Here is a 26,348-nt window from a genome sequence, read left to right as displayed (position 1 = left end):
TTTCCTGAATACAACTGGATTCTTTTATTTTACGATAATATTTAAGTTTTGTTAACACATTTTTCTGAAATAAGCTTATTACAAGTGCTAAAGCCTGTTTAGTGGTGATGACCATTGCTTTGTTCCTCAAAGGGTGGGATAACTTGGCCAGTCTCCTGGATAACGTCACCCTAAAAGATACAGACAGGAGGTTACATTGATCAACTAAAAGTCATACATAACTATTATTGATAGTATGTGAAGGTAACTCGCCAAGCAAAAAAAAAACAAATTTTTTACCGTCATATGAATGTATGATCTTATGAACTTAGCATAAGGCCTAATACTCACGGCATGAAAAACGGAGCGAGTGCAATGCGATAAAAAAACAAAAAAAACAAAACAAAAACGCATTCCACTCCGACAGCACCCATGAGCGATTATTTTCTCAGCCCTAATCAGACCGAGAAAACAATCGTAGCATGCTGCGAGTATAATGCGATCCTGGTTTCTCTCGCACCCATTGAAGTCTATGGGGCGAGAGAAAAATTGCACTGCACTCGCAGTACGCCGGTGTACCGTGAGTGCAGGGCAAGAATCGCAATAGCCGGCTGCGGAGGAGAGAGGGAGATAAATCCCTCCCTGCCCTCCCCAGCGCCGGGCCGATCGCATGACCGGACCTCAGTTGCAGTGACACTCGCATGACACTTGGCTCCCGCTGTGCTGCCAGCATGAGCTGTGTATCATGCGACGATCGCATTAGTCCCCCGTGTGGCCCCGGCCTTACAGTCATGTAAGCTCCGACATGTGGTGGGTATACATAGATCAAAAAGCCAATCATAACAGCGATGCACCATAAAGAAACCCTATAGAAAAATCTAAGGACAGATAAGTGGATGAACAGCTCAGATTACTCACGGGGTACAGCCGAGGTTTTTGATAAACTAGGGCATATGGTGTGGTCTGAAAGAAATCAACATTATGAATTAGTATATTAATCAGGCAAAAAAAATTATACTGTTTATGTAGAAAGGCATCTATTCAAGTGCTATTTATTGTGCAAAAACTGTGAAACCCCCCCCTCAAATTAGGTGTCAGGTGCTGGATTGTTGGATTCATATATAGGTGTTTTTTTTTAAGTCACTTTCCATTTTTGTCTTGTAATTTTAGTTGCCTTTTTTGGCACAAAATTCTTCAAAATGGGACATGCAATTCATGAATTTGGTGTAAAGTCAAAAAATGTTCTCTTCTGTCTTGAACTATTTTTTGCAACTCTGTGGTGCCGTAAATTACACATTTCGCAAAATTTGCGCCAAAATATTACTTATACTATACTTATATACTTACCGTATTTTTTGCTTTATAAGACGCACTTTTGTTCCCCCAAACTTTGGGGGAAAGTAGGGGGTGCGTCTTATAATCCTGCAGGGTCCGTTCTGGAGCGGTTCTGGGGGCTGGTGAAGCTGCGGGAGGGAGCCTTTGATCTCCTGCTCCCGCTCATATAATATGCACAGCCGCTGTCCATCACAGTGGTGCTGAAACCGCACCGCGGAGATGGGCTGGGGGAGCGGCGCATATTATATCTGCCTGCGCCCTCCTTTGATGACACATGTCCCCCCTGTTAGATATTGCCCCCATGCTGCTGCACATAGTAAAATAAAAAAAACACTCTTTACTCACCTCCTCCAGCGCTGATCTCCCTGTGTCTCTGCTGCTGTCTGTGATCAGGCACGCAGAGATGATATCACTCTGCTGTGCCGATCACATGACCGGCCGAGAACCAGAAAGTGGAGAAAGCCGGAGCTCACAAGCACGGAGGGAGACACGAGGAGGGACAGTGCTGAGAAGATAAGGAAAGTGTTTTATTTCACTAAAAGCAGCAGTCTGGGGGCGATATCTAACACAGGGTGATGTGTGCCAGCCACAGGGGGCCATGTGCAGCAATAGTGGGCCGTGTACCAACCACAGGGGGCCGTGTGCAGCAATAGTGGGCCGTGTGCCAGCCACAGGGGGCCATGTGCAGCAATAGTGGGCCGTGTGCCAGCCACAGGAGGCCGTTAGCAGCAATAATGGGCCGTGTGGCATCACTGGGGGACGTGTGCCAGCACAAGGGGGCTATATTCAATATAAGGTGGCCATATTCAGATTAAGGGGGCTAATTTTAGGATGGGGAGGGCTATGAGGGACATATACCCTATATGATTTGTTAGAAGGACACTGGCATTATAAGACGGACCCCATTTATTAAAAACTTCTCTATTCCTTCACCAAATTTGGGGGTGCGTCTTATAATCAGGTGCATCTTATAAAGCGAAAAATACAGTACTTATATAATAGTACTAAAGAACAACAGGGGTTAGCCTAAAGTAAGGTTGCACAAAATTTTGCGACTTTTAAAAAGTCTCAGTTAATTAGCTCAAAGCGTCTGGAATCCCTAAAATCCGGCCGCAAGCAAACAACAAACAGGCAAGTACATATGAAAAGACCATAATAGATTAAAGAATTGGGTGCAAACAAAGGGCAACAAATAGGGGCATAGGCAATGATGAAGCATCTCTATAGGTTTTACTTTCTATAGCTCTGCTTTCCAAGAGCACACCTTTTTCATTTTTCTACTAAAATCGCTGTATTTTTTATTGCTTATTTTTTATTGCTTAAATGCATGTGTGTAACTTAGATTTATCAAGACTTTAGCACCATGTGTCTTCAATAACATTAGTATTGCACTATTGCTGGCTGCTGAATGAGTTAAAGAGGACCTGTTATTTGTGATAAACATGTATAAATATGTCATTTTTTTACATCTTCCTGTTCCCACGACCCCGGTTTAGGCTAGTTTCACACTACGTCTTTTTAACATCCGTTGAAAACGTTTTTTTAGCGGAAGTACGGATCCTGCTTTTACAGCAAATAACGCATGCAAACGCATATGTTATTTTGCAGGATCCTGCACTGGATGTTTAGGGGCGGGCATTGGAGTCATGTGATCGGGAGTGAGGGGAACTAGACTGGGAGCCGGCATCTGACAGCTGCAGACGCTGGTAACCAAGGTAAACATCGACCTTGGATACCCGATATTTATCTTGGTTACGAGTGTCTGCAGCTGCTAGGAGCAGGGCTGCCTGCACGCGTAACCAACGTAAACATCGGGTAACTAAGAGAAGTGGTTACGCGATATTTACCTTAGTTACGAGTGTCCGCAGCTCTCAGGTGAGAGAGAGAGGAAGGGGAGGAAGGGGGAAAGACAGAGATAGAGAGAGAGAGAGGGTGAGGGAGGGAAGAGGAGGGAGAGACAGATCACGCGAGACTGGTTCTGGGCATGCTCAGTACTTTCTGGGCATGCTCAGTACAAAAGCAGGATCCTGTCTATCAGCACGCCAGCGTTCACCTGCGTTTGCGTGCGTTATAGTCAGGATCCAGCAATTTGCAGTATTTGGACGGAGCTCAAAAACGCTACAAGTAGCGTTTTTGAAACATGTTAAAAAACTGCAAATTGCTGGATCCTCACTATAACGCAGGCAAACGCAGGTGAACGGATGTTAACGCGAGTCCATTGCAAATGCATTGAAATGAAAACGCATTTGCACTGGATCCGCTTGTCCGCTAAAAAAACGTTATGGACGGATGTTAAATAAACGTAGTGTGAAACCAGCCTTACCTGAGATATTGCTCCCTCTTCCTCGTATGTAAGTTTTAGGGAAATGAGAATGGTCCTTAAAGGGAACCAATCACCAGGATTTTCGTATATAAGCTATCAGGCTGATTCTATACATACTTGTAATTATCAGCTCGGATGTTTAGGTTTTGAAATCCAAAAAAGTAAGTTTATAAAATTAGCTGCTTGTTGAGTTACAGTCTGTTCCAGGACCTGTGTGAGGTCATACCCATGTGACCAGAAGGGGCTTGGCCTCAGCCAACAAAGCTGGATTCCAGGTCACATGGGTATGACCTTACACAGGTCCTGCAACAGAGAAAGTGAATTGTTCGTATAATACTTATGCTAAGGCCTAAGCCACACGGCGAGAAAATTGGTTCGAGTGGAGTGCAATAAAATATCACATTCCACTCGGACCAATTCTAGCCTGTGTGTCCGCGCACATGAGAGATTATTTTCTGAACCCTAATCGGACCGAGAAAACAAAATCGCAGCATGCTGCAACTGTAATGCGAGACTCTTTTCTCTCGCACTCATTCAAGTGAATGGGTCGAGAGAAAAATCGCACTGCACTCGCGGTACACCGATGTACCACGCGTGCAGAGCGAGAATCGCAATAGCCGGCTACGGAGGAAAGAGGGAGATAAATCCCTCCCTCCCCTCCTCCGTGCCGGCCCCTCCCTCTGCAGCACCTGCCCGCCCCTCCTTAGTGCCGGCCTGCCCCCCGCAGCTGAGACCTCTGCGTAGACCTCTGCGTAGACCTCTAGGGACTCGTCCACTATCTTGATAAGATTTAAGTGACTGTACTGTCCAAAATAAGCTGGTCTCCTTTTCGGCCAAATTAAAGATTTTAAGCTCTAAACTCTTAGTGCCCATGATTTCTATGTTCACTTTATCATTACAGCTGGTAAAAAACGTGGCAGCGTCCTCCCTCCCTGCAAGTATACCATTTTCCATTGTATCCATAGATGTGTCTGCCATTATTTAACAAAAGCCAAAAGGGGAGTAGGAGAAGCGTGCACTCACGGTATTAGAAGATTTAGGGAGCATTTTAAGTCTATAACCTCCGGGATAGGTTCTCCACGTTTAACCCCTTCAGCCCCGGGGCACTTTCCGTTTTTGCGTTTTTGTTTTTTGCTCCCCTTCTTCCGAGAGCCGTAACTTTTTTATTTTTCCGTCAATCTTGCCATATGAGGGCTTGTTTTTTGCGGGACAAGTTGTACTTTTAAATGAAACCATAAGTTTTACCATATGGTGTACTGGAAAGCAGCAAAAAAATTCCAAGTGTGGAAAAATTGCAAAAAAAGTGTGATGGCACAATAGTTTTTGGGATGTTTTATTCACGGTGTTCACTATATGGTAAAACTGATGTGTGGGTATGATACCTGAGGTCGGTGCGAGTTTGTAGACACCAAACATGTATAGGTTCACTTGTATCTAAGGGGTTAAAAAAAATTCACAAGTTTGTCCAATAAAAGTGGCGCATGTTTTGCGCCATTTTCCGAAACACGTAGCGTTCTTATTTTTTGGGATCTATGGCTCAGTGACGGCTTATTTTTTGCGTCTCGAGCTGATGTTTCTAATGGTAGCATTTTTGCGCAGATGCTACGTTTTGATCGCCTGTTATTACATTTTGCGTAAAACTTGCGGCGACCAAAAAACGTAATTTTGGCGTTTGGAATTTTTTTGCCACTACGCCGTTTACCAATCAGATTAATTGATTTTATATTTTGATAGATCGGGCATTTCTGAACGCGGCGATACCAAATATGTGTATATTTATTTATTTTTTAACCCTTTAATTTTCAATGGGGGGAAAGGGGGGTGATTTGAACTTTTAGGTTTTTTGTTTTTTTTTTAATTTTTTAAAACTTTTTTTTAACTTTTTTTATTTTATTTTACTAGTCCCCCTAGGGGGCTATAGCGATCAGCAATCCGATTGCTGATCGCTATCTGCTGATTACAGCTATACCGCTGTAAACAGCAGAAATAGTCACTTTCTTTCTTCCTCTGCTCCGTGCCGAGGAAGAATGAAAGTGAAACTTCGTAGCACCAGGCGTCATCACATGACCCTGTGCTACGATGGCAACCACCGAACGTCACGTGATCACTCACGTGACGTCCGGAGGGGGCGGCGGTAAGTAAAAAAGATGGCCGCGCGCATATAGATCTCGCTGCCAGACTTTGGCAGCGAGATCTAAGGGGTTAATGTTCCGGGTGGAATGCGATTCCACTCGGAACATGTAGGCACACATGTCAGCTGTTGAAAACAGCTGATATGTGTGCCGATCCACGCCGCCTGCCCGCGGCAGGGGGCGGGGCTTACCGGGACACGATCCATGACGGATATATCCGTCCATGGTCGTGAAGGGGTTAATTGCCCATATGCAGGAACATCATAGTGGTAATCCACGCCTTTTAAAATTTGCAGGCGAAATAAAAATCAATCCCTGTCCCACAGGAGGTGATATGCACCGTTCTTTACTTAGAAAGGAATCGAGATTGATTATAGACTTAAATGCTCTCGGTCCTCTTGGCCTGAACGACAAAAATGACTTGTCAGTGTTCCTATAATGCTGGTTTTTTCCTATAAGCCTGTTTTTTATAGTATTTTCTGAGATGTCCTTGGTTAGACTATAATGAACATTATATTTAATTTTTTTCTCTAACTATACCCATGTATGTTACGATTATTTATAATCCATTTCGGAATTGATATGTAATAAGTTTCTATGTGAATTTGATATATGTACAGCTGGTATATGTTTTTAATTTGCACTTTACTCACGCAAGGATGCTGCACCCAATTCACCTGTTATTTAAGGGTGGATGCAGCACCTTTGCATGCACTGGACCCGTAGAAGCAAGTTCACTTGCGAAACGGCTGCCGTCGTCCGACGTGGCACACCCTCATCCTCCCTCACTACCTGTACCCCTGATGTGATCGTGGAATAAAAAGAAAAATATTTTATTCGACCTTTGGAGTGCGACCTTTCATCTCTTCATTGTGGATCTTATACCGCTTAGCATGTTAGTACGTCCCTGTGGTCCGGATTACTTCATTGGTGCCTGTTTTTTTTGTTGTTGTTGAACTTTTGTTTGCACCATGTTTATGCATTGCAGCTTTTTTTTTTTTTTCTTTAAAAAAGGGTAGTCAAAGTTTAGCCTGAAAGGCTGCAGTCACTACAGACTTGTAAATCCTAACAGTGCGCCCTGTCAGGGTTCTCTGATGCCAGCGTTCACGTGACTGCAAGAATGCCACATGCATGCTCCCGGTCTTTTTCTGCCTAGACATATGCTGCATCACTCACTTCACTTGTACTGAACTCCCTCCGGAGTGATTTTATGAAAATAGCTCACAAATGTACTCCAGTCCCCTTTCCGGAGTGATGTTATATATGCTAGGTATTATTTTGTGGCATTTTTGAAAATCATTAGCCTTTTTGCACTAAAACATTGCAAGAAAAGGTAAAGACAAGAATAAACACCATACTTGTATCATTAAAAAAAAATAGGTGTAACAAAACAAAACAGCAAAGAGTACCACAAGACAAAAAGACTGAGGATGAAAAATGAAAACAACAAAACCGCACATGGTGAAATTCTATCCATAAGAGACAGACATATCTCAGGAATGGAGGCGCACATAAAGATAAAAAGCAATGTGAGATTCAGAATAGCTGCATGTTCAGTAGAAGTATTCTAGCCTGGCAGTGTAAAACAGCATAGCCTTATTGGATAATTAGCCAGTCACCTAGGCCTGGAGACTTTTACATCTCTGACATGCCACCTTATTGGCACATTGCAAGGGCTGAGCACCCAGATGCCACAACTGCTACTGACTGACATCTACTGTGTTAACGGGATTGCACACTTATAAATCCTCATATTCTGTGAGGATTCTCTGGCGTCTGAGCCGGGAACGGGGGGGGGGGGGAACATGGCCTTGAGTGTGTGATATGCAGACCTCCGTCCAGAATCTGACTATATGGGTGCCACTCAGTACACTTGCACTGAGCTAGGCCGAGCCCCTCTCGTTTGATTCTGTCCGGGACTATGCATATCGCACACTTGTGGCCACATGATCCTTGTTCCTGGCTCAGACCCCAGTGAATCCCTACTTCGCACAGTGCGTATTGATGTGAGGATTTATAAGTCTGTAGTCGCAGAGTAACTGCAGACTTAGGCTACATGCGCACGCTGCTTCTTTTTCGTGTTCACAAACTGCAGCCAAAACTGCAGCCAAAACTGCACCTTGTCAGAGAGAGCCTGGAAATGTCACAAAAAATGTAGGTGCGTTTTTGCTACTTTTTTGGTGCGTTTTTGGCTGCAGTTTTGTCAACAATTGTTTCATGTATTTTTCAGTTCAAACAAGCCCATAAAGCTTGTTGAATTGAAAAAAAAAAAAATTAGAAATAAATAATTAAAAAAAACTGGCGTGCGGTCCCCCCCAATTTTAATGCCAGCCAGATAAAGCCATACGGCTGAAGGCTGGTATTCTCAGGATGGGGAGCCCCACAGCCTAACAATATCAGTCAGCAGCCGCCCAGAATTGCCGCATACATTATATGCGACAGTTCTGGGACTGTACCCGGCTCTTCCCGATTTACCCTGGTGCGTTGGCAAATCGGGGTAATAAGGAGTTATTGGCAGCCCATAGCTGCCAATAAGTCCTAGATTAATCATGTCAGGCGTCTCCCCAAGATACCTTCCATGATTAATCTGTAAATTACAGTAAATAAACACACACACCCGAAAAATCCTTTATTAGAAATAAAAAACACAAACACATTCCCTCATTAGAAATTTATTAACCCCGACAAAGCCCTCCATGTCCAGCGTACACCGCCGCTCCTGTCACCTCCATGCAGCAAATGAAGACAGCCGCGCGATCAGCTGAGCTGTCACCGAGGTTACCCGCAGCCACCGCTGGATCCAGCGGTGGCCGCGAGTAACCTCAGTGACAGCTCAGCTGATCGCGCTACTGCGTGGAGCTGACAGGAGCGTGGAGGACGGGACTTTCAGCGGTGGCCGTGAGAGGGGTCCATCATCTCCCCTGTGCGGGGACAGCGGTACTTCGGGGAACACGGGGAGGACGGGACTATCAGCGGCGGCAGCGAGAGGGGGATGGACATTGGCAGCTGAAAACATTGATTTTTCCCTCTCGCTGCCACCGCTGCTGATAGTCCCGTCCTTCACATCATCTCCCCTGGGGACAGCGGTACTTCGGGGAACACATGGAGGACGGGACGGGACGGGACCACTTGCCTGACCTCACTTCCTGACAAATCACCTGCGTTTTTGGTACCAAAAACGCAGGTAAAAGGCAGGTAAAATGCACCACTTTTGATTAGCATGCATTTTTCCTGCGTTTTTGATGCCCTCATTGATTTCAATGGGTGACAAATGTTGACAAAAACGCAGGAAGAATGAACATGCTGCATTTTTTTTGTCACAAACTTTTGACAAAAAAAACGCTGACAAATAAACTGCAATGTGCGCATGACAAATCTGACTTCTCAGAGACTTTGCTGGGAAGTCAGATGTCAGAAGGTTCTGCTGACAAAACTGCAGCCAAAAAAGCAGCAAAAAAAGCAGCGTGCGCATGTAGCCTTAAAGGGAACCTGTCACCAGCTTTTTGCCCTATAAGCTGCGGCCACCACCAGTGGGCTCTTATATACAGGATTCTAACATGCTTTATATAAGAGCCCAGGCCACTGGGTATAACATAAAAAACACTTGATAATATTCACCTAGAAGGTCGCTGCGATGCACAACGGTCGGATGGGTGGCGCCGTTCTCTGGGACCGGCTCCTCCCATTACGGCCATCTTGGTCTTCCTTATTCTGAAGCCGCAGTGCATGACGCATCTACGTCATACACACGCGCGCCAGCACTGAGGTCCTGCGCAGGCGCACATTGATTTGATCTGCCCTGTTCAGGGCAGATCAAAGTATTGTAGTGCGCCTGTGCAGGACCTTAATGTCAGCTACTGCAGATGATGTAGATGCATCATGCACCGCAACTTCAGAATAAGGAAGACCAAGATGGCCGAAAAGGGGAGGGGCCGGTCCCAGAGAACGGCGCTGTGACAACATGGACTGTCAGTGCCTAGCATAGGTTAAGTTCTTAAAATTTAGCCAGACATGAAGATAGTTTGTTTATAAACGGGGGATAAGCCCCTCATTGTTTCTACAAGACTCTAAAGGCCCCTTTACACACTGCAACATCGCTAATGACATCGCTGTAACGTCACCGGTTTTGTGACGTAATAGCGACCTCCCCAGCGACATTGCAGTGTGTGAAACACATCAGCGACCTGGCCCCTGCTGTGAGGTCGCTGATCGCTACAAATCTTTCAGGACCATTTTTTGGTCCTTTGTTTCCCGCTGTGCAGCATGCATCGGTGTGTTTGACACCGTTACAACGACTTCATTAGCGACTTCCCTTTCTATATAGCTATAAATAGCTGCTTTAACACGTCCCAAATGACCAGCGAGGTCGTTCTGCAGGTCTGTATCGCTGCTGCGTCGTTGGCCAGGTCTGCCTGTTTGACAGCTCACCAGCGACTCACCAGAGACTTTGTAGCGATCCTGGCCAGGTTGGGATCACTGGTGGGATCGCTAGAAAGTCTCAGTGTGTAAAGGGGCCTTTAGGAGTCTAGTGTTAAAGTTCTTGTTGACTCATGTAATTGCCTTGGCCAGTGAAGATCAGATACCCAGACCAATCAATTATGCGAACCTCCCATTGTCTTACTAAGGGTACCATCACACTTCAGCGACGCAGAAGCGATCCCACCAGCGATCTGACCTGGTCAGGATCGCTGCTGCGTCGCTACATGGTCGCTGGTGAGATGTCAAACAGGCAGATCTCACCAGCGACCAGTGACCAGCCCCCAGCGACGTGCAAGCGACGCTGCGCTTGCACGGAGCCGGCGTCTGGAAGCTGCGGACACTGGTAACTAAGGTAAACATCGGGTATGGTTATCCGATGTTTACCTTAGTTACCAGCGCACACCGCTTAGCGTGTGCAGGGAGCAGGAGCCGGCACTGGCAGCGCGAGAGCTGCGGAGGCTGGTAACGAAGATAAATATCGGGTAACCACCTTGGTTACCCGATGTTTACCTTGGATACAGCTTACCGCAGGCTGTCAGAAACTGGCTCCTGCTCCATGCACATTCAGGATTGTTGCTCTCTCGCTGTCGCACACCGCGATGTGTGCTTATCAGAGGGAAAGCAACAATAAAAAAACGAACCAGGGCTGTGTGTAACGAGCAGCGATCTCACAGCAGGGGCCAGATTGCTGCTCAGTGTCACACACAGCGAGATCGCTAATGAGGTCACTGCTGCGTCACAAAAACCGTGACTCAGCAGCGATCTCAGTAGCGATCGCACTGTGTGTGAAGTACCTCTAAATTAATTGCTAGGTGTGATGTAACTTAGCTGTCTCTCCCTCGTCTCTGGATATTTTGTACACGGCTTGAAATCTAGCCAATTAGAGCCCAGTATTATCCACCAATCGTGAAGACCCCAATGGTCTGAATAGGGAGCTCAGGGGTATAAGAAGGAGGACTGTCCATTGCCCAGAGAGACTCTTGCTACATGCTACCAATCTAGGGTCTGCGGATCCGATTGGCAAGCCATACCCAAACCTGGATTATAACACTATATGGACTTCAGCATCGAATGCAAGGATTCGGCTGAGATATCAAGGACTACTTAAGGAAGGAATCAGCTTGGGACAATCCAGTCACCTGACTACAGGCTTTGCGGTCCTCACACAGCTTCCTAAATCTGGCGTTATTACATTCTTAGTGGGTGCCCGCCGAAAGCGGGGTGCTGCTGGATTGGAGTAAGGAGCCCTGAGGAACGGACATTCTAATCCCTGGTGAGCCAGCGGAAGGGTGAGACTCTGTTGCCTGTCACATTTGTGTGTTTTGCTGGTTATGTGTTATGTGCCGTTAATTGTTTGGGGATCCAATAAAGAATTAATATTGTGATTCCCTCACCCTGTGTTGTCTGAGTAGTGTTCCACCCACGGTTAAGGAGGTCGGGCGTTCAGTTGGGATGAGCCCTGGGCCATGCTGTCTTTCTAAAGGCAGCCGGGCCAGCGGACGAGAGCACCCACTGACCCCAGTGTCTCCACAGGCGCCACCCATCCGACCATTGTGTACCGGAGCGACCTTCTAGGGGAGTATTATAAAGTGTTTTTTATGTTATACCCAGCAACCTGGGCTGTTATATACAGCATGTTAGAATGCTGTATACAAAAGCCCAGTGGTGTTGACCGCAGCTTATAGGGCAAAAAACTGGTGACAGGTTCCCTTTAAGGATTTAGGCCAAACAGCCCCTTTAATACCTCAGTGTGGTGTGGTCCTGATCACAATTCAGTATTGTACAGTAACGTTCAACAGCATCAAGACACTGCCACTAGATGTAATAGGGTTGTCTGACAGTGAAAGCTATTTTTTTAATCCATTATTGGTTTCAAAAATAATAGAGGCACACTCCTCTTCTATCCGCCCCCCACCCCCTCCTGGATCCAGCGTAGGATGCGCCAGCTCTCATGTCTCCTCCGTTCAGAAGTCACAGGACCGCTGCAGCCTGTCATCAGGTGACTAGCTCGTGTCTCTGAAGACGCGCTCTTCGAATCACACGGCAGCGGTCCTGCAGCTTCTGAACAGACCATACACAATTTCCTGACCCGTGCAGACCTCCACAGCGGCCTGCACTAGAAGGGGAGTATGCTGTCAGTTATTTTAAAACCATCCATGCCTTAAAGCACCACTCCAGTATTTCTTACAGTCTGTTATTCTGCAGGCTTTGGGAGGTTAAATAAAATTAGCTATATTCTTCCCTACCGCCTCCAAAAAGGCATCGCTGCCAGCCTCAACTTCACAGGCTGCAGCGGTGACGTCACGATTACAACCTTTGTGAGCACTGCAGCCAATCACTGGGCCTAGCTCTTGTGTCAGTACCAATGAACCCAGTGACTGCAGTGTGTGGCATACTCATGACACTGGCACTGCAGCCTGTCAGACCTCTCTGCATAGCGATGGGTGGCTCATTATTTCCGCTTCTATATATAATGTGCTGTAAGGGCCTTAGCTCCTGTGAATGTTTAGACACTGCTTAGATGCATCGGACCGCAGCTTACCTGCAGGTGGTACTTCACAAAGTAATGAACGATCCAAGCTGGAATCAGAATCTTTGTCACTCCGTGTACACCGAGGTTATAGGTCCTGAAAGCCTGCGAATGAACAACACTGTCATACGGGGAATACGGGGCGCCCATGTGTCCATGCCAGGCTGATACCCCATCAAACCACGGCCGCTTAATACAACTGTGACAAAGGACTCACATATTCCCCGTGCCCGCTCCACACGCACCTCACCCCGTCTGCCCCGTGCCCGCTCCACACGCACCTAAACCCGTCTGCCCCGTGCCCGCTCCACACGCACCTCACCCCGTCTGCCCCGTGCCCGCTCCACACACACCTCACCCAGTCTGCCCCGTGCCCTCTCCACACACACCTCACCCAGTCTGCCCCGTGCCCGCTCCACACGCACCTCACCCAGTCTGCCCCGTGCCCGCTCCACACGCACCTCACCCCGTCTGCCCCGTGCCCGCTCCACACGCACCTCACCCCGTCTGCCCCGTGCCCGCTCCACACGCACCTCACCCCATCTGCCCCGTGCCCGCTCCACACACACATCTCACCCAGTCTGCCCTGTGCCCGCTCCACACACACACCTCACCCCGTCTGCCCCGTGCCCGCTCCACACACACCTCACCCCGTCTCCGCTCCACACACACCTCACCCTGTCTGCCCTGTGCCCGCTCCACCTACACCTCACGCTGTGTGCCCCGTGCCCGCTCCACACAAACCTCACCCTGTCTGCCCCGTGCCCGCTCCACACACACCTTACCCCGTCTCCGCTCCACGCCCGCCCCACACAAACACACCTCACCCTGTCTGCCCCGTGCCCGCTCCACCTACAACTCACCCAGTCTGCCCCGTGCCCGCTCCACACACACACACCTCACCCCGTCTGCCCCGTGCCCGTTCCACACACACCTCACCCAGTCTGCCCCGTGCCCGTTCCACACACACCTCACCCCGTCTGCCCCGTGCCCACTCCACACACACCTCACCCCGTCTGCCCCGTGCCCACTCCACACACACCTCACCCCCGTCTGCCCATGCCCGCTCCACCTACACCTCACCCCGTCTGCCCCGTGCCCGCTCCACACACACCTCACCCTGTCTGCCCCGTGCCCGCTCCACCTACACCTCACGCTGTGTGCCCCGTGCCCGCTCCACACGCACCTCACCCCGTCTGCCCCGTGCCCGCTCCACACGCACCTCATCCCGTCTGCCCCGTGCCCGCTCCACACACACACCTCACCCAGTCTGCCCCGTGCCCGCTCCACACACACACCTCACCCAGTCTGCCCCGTGCCCGCTCCATACACACACCTCACCCAGTCTGCCCCGTGCCCGCTCCACACACACCTCACCCAGTCTGCCCCGTGCCCGCTCCACACACACCTCACCCCATCTCCGCTCCACACACACACACCTCACCCCGTCTGCCCCGTGCCCGCTCCACACACACACACCTCACCCCGTCTCCGCTCCACACACACCTCACCCCGTCTCCGCTCCACACACACCTCACCCCGTCTCCGCTCCACACACACCTCACCCCGTCTCCGCTCCACACACACCTCACCCTGTCTGCCCTGTGCCCGCTCCACCTACACCTCACGCTGTGTGCCCCGTGCCCGCTCCACACACACCTTACCCCGTTTCCGCTCCACACACACCTCACCCTGTCTGCGCCGTGCCCGCTCCACACACACAACCTCACCCTGTCTGCCCCGTGCCCGCTCCACCTACAACTCACCCAGTTTGCCCCGTGCCCGCTCCACACACACACCTCACCCCGTCTGCCCCGTGCCCGTTCCACACACACACCTCACCCCGTCTGCCCCGTGCCCGTTCCACACACACCTCACCCCGTCTGCCCCGTGCCCACTCCACACACACCTCACCCCGTCTGCCCCGTGCCCACTCCACACACACCTCACCCCAATCTGCCCATGCCCACTCCACACACACCTCACCCCCGTCTGCCCATGCCCACTCCACACACACCTTACCCTGTCTGCCCTGTGCCCGCTCCACCTACACCTCACGCTGTGTGCCCCGTGCCCGCTCCACACACACCTCACGCTGTCTGTTTTATATACTGTACATGTGTCAGTTATTATATATCCCCTCCATTGTAGCTGCCCCTGCCTGTTCTATATACATGTGTCAGTTATTATATATCCCTCCATTGTAGCTGCCCCTGCCTGTTCTATATACATGTGTCAGTTATTATATATCCCCTCCATTGTAGCTGCCCCTGCCTGTTCTATATACATGTGTCAGTTATTATATATCCCTCCATTGTAGCTGCCCCTGCCTGTTCTATATACATGTGTCAGTTATTATATATCCCCTCCATTGTAGCTGCCCCTGCCTGTTCTATATACATGTGTCAGTTATTATATATCCCTCCATTGTAGCTGCCCCTGCCTGTCTATATACATGTGTCAGTTATTATATATCCCTCCATTGTAGCTGCCCCTGCCTGTTCTATATACATGTGTCAGTTATTATATATCCCCTCCATTGTAGCTGCCCCTGCCTGTTCTATATACATGTGTCAGTTATTATATATCCCTCCATTGTAGCTGCCCCTGCCTGTCTATATACATGAGTCAGTTATTATATATCCCTCCATTGTAGCTGCCCCTGCCTGTCTATATACATGTGTCAGTTATTATATATCCCTCCATTGTAGCTGCCCCTGCCTATTCTATATACATGTGTCAGTTATTATATATCCCTCCATTGTAGCTGCCCCTGCCTGTCTATATACATGAGTCAGTTATTATATATCCCTCCATTGTAGCTGCCCCTGCCTGTCTATATACATGAGTCAGTTATTATATATCCCTCCATTGTAGCTGCCCCTGCCTGTCTATATACATGTGTCAGTTATTATATCCCTCCATTGTAGCTGCCCCTGCCTGTCTATATACATGAGTCAGTTATTATATATCCCTCCATTGTAGCTGCCCCTGCCTGTTCTATATACATGTGTCAGTTATTATATATCCTCTCCATTGTAGCTGCCCCTGCCTGTTCTATATACATGTGTCAGTTATTATATATCCCTCCATTGTAGCTGCCCCTGCCTATCTATATACATGTGTCAGTTATTATATATCCCTCCATTGTAGCTGCCCCTGCCTGTCTATATACATGTGTCAGTTATTATATATCCCTCCATTGTAGCTGCCCCTGCCTGTCTATATACATGTATCAGTTATTATATATCCCCCCATTGTAGCTGCCCCTGCCTGTTCTTTATACATGAGTCAGTTATTATATATCCCTCCATGGTAGCTGCCCCTGCCTGTTCTATATACATGTGTCAGTTATTATATATCCCTCCATTGTAGCTGCCCCTGCCTGTCTATATACATGAGTCAGTTATTATATATCCCTCCATTGCAGCTGCCGCTGCCTGTCTATATACATGTGTCAGTTATTATATATCCCTCCATTGTAGCTGCCCCTGCCTGTTCTATATACATGTGTCAGTTATTATATATCCCTCCATTGTAGCTGCCCCAGCCTGTTCTATATACATGTGTCAGTTATGATATATCCCTCCATTGTAGCTGCCCCTGCCTGTCTATATACATGTGTCAGTTATTATATATCCCTCCATTGTAGCTGCCCCTGCCTGTCTATATACATGAGTCAGTTATTATATATCCCTCCATTGTAGCTGCCCCTGCCTGTCTATATACATGTGTCAGTTATTATATATCCCTCCATTGTAGCTGCCCCTGCCTGTCTATATACATGTATCAGTTATTATATATCCCCCCATTGTAGCTGCCCCTGCCTGTTCTATATACATGTGTCAGTTATTATATATCCCTCCATTGTAGCTGCCCCTGCCTGTCTATATACATGTGTCAGTTATGATATATCCCTCCATTGTAGCTGCCCCAGCCTGTTCTATATACATGTGTCAGTTATTATATATCCCTCCATTGTAGCTGCCCCTGCCTGTCTATATACATGTGTCAGTTATTATATATCCCTCCATTGTAGCTGCCCCTGCCTGTTCTTTATACATGAGTCAGTTATTATATATCCCTCCATTGTAGCTGCCCCTGCCTGTTCTATATACATGTGTCAGTTATTATATATCCCTCCATTGTAGCTGCCCCTGCCTGTCTATATACATGTGTCAGTTATGATATATCCCTCCATTGTAGCTGCCCCAGCCTGTCTATATACATGTGTCAGTTATTATATATCTCTCCATTGTAGCTGCCCCTGCCTGTTCTATATACATGTGTCAGTTATTATATATCCCCTCCATTGTAGCTGCCCCTGCCTGTCTATATACATGTGTCAGTTATTATATATCCCCCCATTGTAGCTGCCCCTGCCTGTTCTATATACATGTGTCAGTTATTATATATCCCTCCATTGTAGCTGCCCCTGCCTGTTCTATATACATGTGTCAGTTATTATATATCCCCCCATTGTAGCTGCCCCTGCCTGTCTATATACATGTGTCAGTTATTATATATCCCCCCATTGTAGCTGCCCCTGCCTGTTCTATATACATGTGTCAGTTATTATATATCCCCCCATTGTAGCTGCCCCTGCCTGTTCTATATACATGTGTCAGTTATTATATATCCCCCCATTGTAGCTGCCCCTGCCTGTCTATATACATGTGTCAGTTATTATATATCCCTCCATTGTAGCTGCCCCGGCCTGTTCTATATACATGTGTCAGTTATTATATATCCCTCCATTGTAGCTGCCCTGCCCCTGCCTGTTCTATATACATGTGTCAGTTATTATATATCCCTCCATTGTAGCTGCCCCTGCCTATCTATATACATGTGTCAGTTATTATATATCCCTCCATTGTAGCTGCCCCTGCCTATCTATATACATGTGTCAGTTATTATATATCCCTCCATTGTAGCTGCCCCTGCCTGTTCTATATACATGTGTCAGTTATTATATATCCCTCCATTGTAGCTGCCCCTGCCTGTTCTATATACATGTATCAGTTATTATATATCCCTCCATTGTAGCTGCCCCTGCCTGTCTATATACATGTGTCAGTTATTATATATCCCTCCATTGTAGCTGCCCCTGCCTGTCTATATACATGTGTCAGTTATTATATATCCCTCCATTGTAGCTGCCCCTGCCTGTTCTATATACATGTGTCAGTTATTATATATCCCTCCATTGTAGCTGCCCCTGCCTGTTCTATATACATGTGTCAGTTATTATATATCCCTCCATTGTAGCTGCCCCTGCCTGTTCTATATACATGTGTCAGTTATTATATATTCCTCCATTGTAGCTGCCCCTGCCTGTCTATATACATGTGTCAGTTATTATATATCCCTCCATTGTAGCTGCCCCTGCCTGTTCTATATACATGAGTCAGTTATTATATATCCCTCCATGGTAGCTGCCCCAGCCTGTCTATATACATGTGTCAGTTATTATATATCTCTCCATTGTAGCTGCCCCTGCCTGTTCTATATACATGTGTCAGTTATTATATATCCCCTCCATTGTAGCTGCCCCTGCCTGTTCTATATACATGTGTCAGTTATTATATATTCCTCCATTGTAGCTGCCCCTGCCTGTCTATATACATGTGTCAGTTATTATATATCCCTCCATTGTAGCTGCCCCTGCCTGTTCTATATACATGAGTCAGTTATTATATATCCCTCCATGGTAGCTGCCCCAGCCTGTCTATATACATGTGTCAGTTATTATATATCTCTCCATTGTAGCTGCCCCTGCCTGTTCTATATACATGTATCAGTTATTATATATCCCTCCATTGTAGCTGCCCCTGCCTGTTCTATATACATGTGTCAGTTATTATATATCCCTCCATTGTAGCTGCCCCTGCCTGTCTATATACATGTGTCAGTTATTATATATCCCTCCATTGTAGCTGCCCCTGCCTGTTCTATATACATGTGTCAGTTATTATATATCCCTCCATTGTAGCTGCCCCTGCCTGTTCTATATACATGTGTCAGTTATTATATATCCCTCCATTGTAGCTGCCCCTGCCTGTTCTATATACATGTGTCAGTTATTATATATTCCTCCATTGTAGCTGCCCCTGCCTGTCTATATACATGTGTCAGTTATTATATATCCCTCCATTGTAGCTGCCCCTGCCTGTTCTATATACATGAGTCAGTTATTATATATCCCTCCATGGTAGCTGCCCCAGCCTGTCTATATACATGTGTCAGTTATTATATATCTCTCCATTGTAGCTGCCCCTGCCTGTTCTATATACATGTGTCAGTTATTATATATCCCCTCCATTGTAGCTGCCCCTGCCTGTCTATATACATGTGTCAGTTATTATATATCCCCCCCATTGTAGCTGCCCCTGCCTGTTCTATATACATGTGTCAGTTATTATATATCCCCTCCATTGTAGCTGCCCCTGCCTGTTCTATATACATGTGTCAGTTATTATATAGCCCTCCATTGTAGCTGCCCCTGCCTGTTCTATATACATGTGTCAGTTATTATATATCCTCTCCATTGTAGCTGCCCCTGCCTGTTCTATATACATGTGTCAGTTATTATATATCCCCCCATTGTAGCTGCCCCTGCCTGTCTATATACATGTGTCAGTTATTATATATCCCCCCATTGTAGCTGCCCCTGCCTGTCTATATACATGTGTCAGTTATTATATATCCCTCCATTGTAGCTGCCCCGGCCTGTTCTATATACATGTGTCAGTTATTATATATCCCTCCATTGTAGCTGCCCCGGCCTGTTCTATATACATGTGTCAGTTATTATATATCCCTCCATTGTAGCTGCCCCGGCCTGTTCTATATACATGTGTCAGTTATTATATATCCCTCCATTGTAGCTGCCCCGGCCTGTTCTATATACATGTCAGTTATTATATATCCCTCCATTGTAGCTGCCCCTGCCTGTTCTATATACATGTGTCAGTTATTATATATCCCTCCATTGTAGCTGCCCCTGCCTGTTCTATATACATGTGTCAGTTATTATATATCCCTCCATTGTAGCTGCCCCTGCCTGTTCTATATACATGTGTCAGTTATTATATATCCCTCCATTGTAGCTGCCCCTGCCTGTTCTATATACATGTGTCAGTTATTATATATCCCTCCATTGTAGCTGCCCCTGCCTATCTATATACATGTGTCAGTTATTATATATCCCTCCATTGTAGCTGCCCCTGCCTGTTCTATATACATGTGTCAGTTATTATATATTCCTCCATTGTAGCTGCCCCTGCCTGTCTATATACATGTATCAGTTATTATATATCCCTCCATTGTAGCTGCCCCTGCCTGTTCTATATACATGTGTCAGTTATTATATATCCCTCCATTGTAGCTGCCCCTGCCTGTTCTATATACATGTGTCAGTTATTATATATTCCTCCATTGTAGCTGCCCCTGCCTGTCTATATACATGTGTCAGTTATTATATATCCCTCCATTGTAGCTGCCCCTGCCTGTTCTATATACATGTGTCAGTTATTATATATCCCCTCCATTGTAGCTGCCCCTGCCTGTTCTATATACATGTGTCAGTTATTATATATCCCTCCATTGTAGCTGCCCCTGCCTGTTCTATATACATGTGTCAGTTATTATATATTCCTCCATTGTAGCTGCCCCGGCCTGTTCTATATACATGTGTCAGTTATTATATATCCCTCCATTGTAGCTGCCCCTGCCTGTTCTATATACATGTGTCAGTTATTATATATCCCTCCATTGTAGCTGCCCCTGCCTGTTCTATATACATGTGTCAGTTATTATATATTCCTCCATTGTAGCTGCCCCTGCCTATCTATATACATGTGTCAGTTATTATATATCCCTCCATTGTAGCTGCCCCTGCCTGTTCTATATACATGTGTCAGTTATTATATATTCCTCCATTGTAGCTGCCCCAGCCTGTTCTATATACATGTGTCAGTTATTATATATCCCTCCATTGTAGCTGCCCCTGCCTGTTCTATATACATGTGTCAGTTATTATATATCCCTCCATTGTAGCTGCCCCTGCCTGTTCTATATACATGTGTCAGTTATTATATATCCTCTCCATTGTAGCTGCCCCTGCCTGTCTATATACATGTGTCAGTTATTATATATCCCTCCATTGTAGCTGCCCCTGCCTGTTCTATATACATGTGTCAGTTATTATATATCCCCTCCATTGTAGCTGCCCCTGCCTGTCTATATACATGTGTCAGTTATGATATATCCCTCCATTGTAGCTGCCCCTGCCTGTTCTATATACATGTGTCAGTTATGATATATCCCTCCATTGTAGCTGCCCCTGCCTGTTCTATATACATGTGTCAGTTATTATATATCCCTCCATTGTAGCTGCCCCAGCCTGTTCTATATACATGTGTCAGTTATTATATATCCCTCCATTGTAGCTGCCCCTGCCTGTTCTATATACATGTGTCAGTTATTATATATCCCTCCATTGTAGCTGCCCCTGCCTGTTCTATATACATGTGTCAGTTATTATATATCCTCTCCATTGTAGCTGCCCCTGCCTGTCTATATACATGTGTCAGTTATTATATATCCCTCCATTGTAGCTGCCCCTGCCTGTTCTATATACATGTGTCAGTTATGATATATCCCTCCATTGTAGCTGCCCCTGCCTGTTCTATATACATGTGTCAGTTATTATATATCCCTCCATTGTAGCTGCCCCTGCCTGTTCTATATACATGTGTCAGTTATTATATATCCCTCCATTGTAGCTGCCCCTGCCTGTTCTATATACATGTGTCAGTTATTATATATCCCTCCATTGTAGCTGCCCCTGCCTGTCTATATACATGAGTCAGTTATTATATATCCCTCCATTGTAGCTGCCCCTGCCTGTCTATATACATGAGTCAGTTATTATATATCCCTCCATTGTAGCTGCCCCTGCCTGTTCTATATACATGTGTCAGTTATTATATATCCCTCCATTGTAGCTGCCCCTGCCTGTCTATATACATGTGTCAGTTATTATATATCCCTCCATTGTAGCTGCCCCTGCCTGTTCTATATACATGTGTCAGTTATTATATATCCCTCCATTGTAGCTGCCCCTGCCTGTCTATATACATGTGTCAGTTATTATATATCCCTCCATTGTAGCTGCCCCTGCCTGTTCTATATACATGTGTCAGTTATTATATATCCTCTCCATTGTAGCTGCCCCGGCCTGTTCTATATACATGAGTCAGTTATTATATATCCCTCCATTGTAGCTGCCCCTGCCTGTCTATATACATGTGTCAGTTATTATATCCCTCCATTGTAGCTGCCCCTGCCTGTCTATATACATGTGTCAGTTATTATATATCCCTCCATTGTAGCTGCCCCTGCCTATCTATATACATGTGTCAGTTATTATATATCCCTCCATTGTAGCTGCCCCTGCCTGTCTATATACATGTGTCAGTTATTATATATCCCTCCATTGTAGCTGCCCCTGCCTGTCTATATACATGTGTCAGTTATTATATATCCCTCCATTGTAGCTGCCCCTGCCTGTCTATATACATGTGTCAGTTATTATATCCCTCCATTGTAGCTGCCCCTGCCTGTCTATATACATGTGTCAGTTATTATATCCCCCCATTGTAGCTGCCCCTGCCTGTTCTATATACATGTGTCAGTTATTATATATCCCTCCATTGTAGCTGCCCCTGCCTATCTATATACATGTGTCAGTTATTATATATCCCCCCATTGTAGCTGCCCCTGCCTGTCTATATACATGTGTCAGTTATTATATATCCCCCCATTGTAGCTGCCCCGGCCTGTTCTATATACATGTGTCAGTTATTATATATCCCCCCATTGTAGCTGCCCCTGCCTGTCTATATACATGTGTCAGTTATTATATCCCTCCATTGTAGCTGCCCCTGCCTGTTCTATATACATGTGTCAGTTATTATATATCCCTCCATTGTAGCTGCCCCTGCCTGTCTATATACATGTGTCAGTTATTATATATCCCTCCATTGTAGCTGCCCCTGCCTGTTCTATATACATGTGTCAGTTATTATATATCCCTCCATTGTAGCTGCCCCTGCCTATCTATATACATGTGTCAGTTATTATATATCCCCCCATTGTAGCTGCCCCTGCCTGTCTATATACATGTGTCAGTTATTATATATCCCCCCATTGTAGCTGCCCCGGCCTGTTCTATATACATGTGTCAGTTATTATATATCCCCCCATTGTAGCTGCCCCTGCCTGTCTATATACATGTGTCAGTTATTATATCCCTCCATTGTAGCTGCCCCTGCCTGTTCTATATACATGTGTCAGTTATTATATATCCCTCCATTGTAGCTGCCCCTGCCTGTCTATATACATGTGTCAGTTATTATATATCCCTCCATTGTAGCTGCCCCTGCCTGTTCTATATACATGTGTCAGTTATTATATATCCCTCCATTGTAGCTGCCCCTGCCTATCTATATACATGTGTCAGTTATTATATATCCCTCCATTGTAGCTGCCCCTGCCTGTCTATATACATGTGTCAGTTATTATATATCCCTCCATTGTAGCTGCCCCTGCCTGTTCTATATACATGTGTCAGTTATTATATATCCCTCCATTGTAGCTGCCCCTGCCTATCTATATACATGTGTCAGTTATTATATCCCCCATTGTAGCTGCCCCTGCCTGTTCTATATACATGTGTCAGTTATTATATATCCTCTCCATTGTAGCTGCCCCTGCCTGTCTATATACATGTGTCAGTTATTATATATCCCTCCATTGTAGCTGCCCCTGCCTGTTCTATATACATGTGTCAGTTATTATATATCCCCTCCATTGTAGCTGCCCCTGCCTGTTCTATATACATGTGTCAGTTATTATATATCCCCTCCATTGTAGCTGCCCCTGCCTGTCTATATACATGTGTCAGTTATGATATATCCCTCCATTGTAGCTGCCCCTGCCTGTTCTATATACATGTGTCAGTTATGATATATCCCTCCATTGTAGCTGCCCCTGCCTGTTCTATATACATGTGTCAGTTATTATATATCCCTCCATTGTAGCTGCCCCAGCCTGTTCTATATACATGTGTCAGTTATTATATATCCCTCCATTGTAGCTGCCCCTGCCTGTTCTATATACATGTGTCAGTTATTATATATCCTCTCCATTGTAGCTGCCCCTGCCTGTCTATATACATGTGTCAGTTATTATATATCCCTCCATTGTAGCTGCCCCTGCCTGTTCTATATACATGTGTCAGTTATTATATATCCCTCCATTGTAGCTGCCCCAGCCTGTTCTATATACATGTGTCAGTTATTATATATCCCTCCATTGTAGCTGCCCCTGCCTGTTCTATATACATGTGTCAGTTATTATATATCCTCTCCATTGTAGCTGCCCCTGCCTGTCTATATACATGTGTCAGTTATTATATATCCCTCCATTGTAGCTGCCCCTGCCTGTTCTATATACATGTGTCAGTTATGATATATCCCTCCATTGTAGCTGCCCCTGCCTGTTCTATATACATGTGTCAGTTATTATATATCCCTCCATTGTAGCTGCCCCTGCCTGTTCTATATACATGTGTCAGTTATTATATATCCCTCCATTGTAGCTGCCCCTGCCTGTTCTATATACATGTGTCAGTTATTATATATCCTCTCCATTGTAGCTGCCCCGGCCTGTTCTATATACATGAGTCAGTTATTATATATCCCTCCATTGTAGCTGCCCCTGCCTGTCTATATACATGTGTCAGTTATTATATCCCTCCATTGTAGCTGCCCCTGCCTGTCTATATACATGTGTCAGTTATTATATATCCCTCCATTGTAGCTGCCCCTGCCTATCTATATACATGTGTCAGTTATTATATATCCCTCCATTGTAGCTGCCCCTGCCTGTCTATATACATGTGTCAGTTATTATATATCCCTCCATTGTAGCTGCCCCTGCCTGTCTATATACATGTGTCAGTTATTATATATCCCTCCATTGTAGCTGCCCCTGCCTGTCTATATACATGTGTCAGTTATTATATCCCTCCATTGTAGCTGCCCCTGCCTGTCTATATACATGTGTCAGTTATTATATCCCCCCATTGTAGCTGCCCCTGCCTGTTCTATATACATGTGTCAGTTATTATATATCCCTCCATTGTAGCTGCCCCTGCCTATCTATATACATGTGTCAGTTATTATATATCCCCCCATTGTAGCTGCCCCTGCCTGTCTATATACATGTGTCAGTTATTATATATCCCCCCATTGTAGCTGCCCCGGCCTGTTCTATATACATGTGTCAGTTATTATATATCCCCCCATTGTAGCTGCCCCTGCCTGTCTATATACATGTGTCAGTTATTATATCCCTCCATTGTAGCTGCCCCTGCCTGTTCTATATACATGTGTCAGTTATTATATATCCCTCCATTGTAGCTGCCCCTGCCTGTCTATATACATGTGTCAGTTATTATATATCCCTCCATTGTAGCTGCCCCTGCCTGTCCTATATACATGTGTCAGTTATTATATATCCCTCCATTGTAGCTGCCCCTGCCTATCTATATACATGTGTCAGTTATTATATATCCCCCCATTGTAGCTGCCCCTGCCTGTCTATATACATGTGTCAGTTATTATATATCCCCCCATTGTAGCTGCCCCGGCCTGTTCTATATACATGTGTCAGTTATTATATATCCCCCCATTGTAGCTGCCCCTGCCTGTCTATATACATGTGTCAGTTATTATATCCCTCCATTGTAGCTGCCCCTGCCTGTTCTATATACATGTGTCAGTTATTATATATCCCTCCATTGTAGCTGCCCCTGCCTGTCTATATACATGTGTCAGTTATTATATATCCCTCCATTGTAGCTGCCCCTGCCTGTTCTATATACATGTGTCAGTTATTATATATCCCTCCATTGTAGCTGCCCCTGCCTATCTATATACATGTGTCAGTTATTATATATCCCTCCATTGTAGCTGCCCCTGCCTGTCTATATACATGTGTCAGTTATTATATATCCCTCCATTGTAGCTGCCCCTGCCTGTTCTATATACATGTGTCAGTTATTATATATCCCTCCATTGTAGCTGCCCCTGCCTGTCTATATACATGTGTCCGTTATTATATCCCCCATTGTAGCTGCCCCTGCCTGTTCTATACATGTCTTGGAGGGCTGCCTCTCGGCTGCAGAGGGGCATATCCCCCCTCACGTACATAATTCCTCCATAGAGAGTTCTTCTGCAGGAAGTTGGCCCAGAATCTGTCCACCGCGCTCAGCTTCTTCTCCGGCAGGACGGGCTCCCGAGGGCTGAGCTCCTGATCCTTCAGCCATTTCCTGCGGAGAGCTCTCAGCTGCTGCTGCCGGAGCTGCGAGTCTGCCGGACTGACGGACATCTCTACCGACCCCGACACCCCAAGTCTAGTGCCCTCTTATGCGGTGACACTTCGGCGTCTTCCAGAGGGCACGCAGCGGCTTCGGCGCACCCCAATGACGTCACGGACATAC

The 26,348-nt window shown here is 46.1% G+C and overlaps 1 protein-coding gene across 1 annotated transcript; it reads right to left on the bottom strand.

Annotated features, from left to right (window-relative positions):
* Positions 1 to 26,348, bottom strand: NDUFB6 (NADH:ubiquinone oxidoreductase subunit B6). The gene is made up of 4 exons (XM_075339008.1): positions 26,057 to 26,348; positions 12,791 to 12,883; positions 898 to 942; positions 1 to 170 (listed from the first exon to the last, which is right to left on the bottom strand). The coding sequence occupies exons 1-4, from the start codon at positions 26,234 to 26,236 to the stop codon at positions 99 to 101; spliced, it is 390 nt and encodes a 129-aa protein (XP_075195123.1). The 5' UTR covers positions 26,237 to 26,348; the 3' UTR covers positions 1 to 98.

This window comes from Anomaloglossus baeobatrachus, chromosome 1 (assembly GCF_048569485.1).
Source record: "Anomaloglossus baeobatrachus isolate aAnoBae1 chromosome 1, aAnoBae1.hap1, whole genome shotgun sequence".
Taxonomy (NCBI): Eukaryota; Metazoa; Chordata; class Amphibia; order Anura; family Aromobatidae; genus Anomaloglossus; species Anomaloglossus baeobatrachus.
The sequence above is the reverse complement of the archived record's forward strand: the minus strand, read 5'-3'. Positions and strand labels throughout refer to the sequence as shown.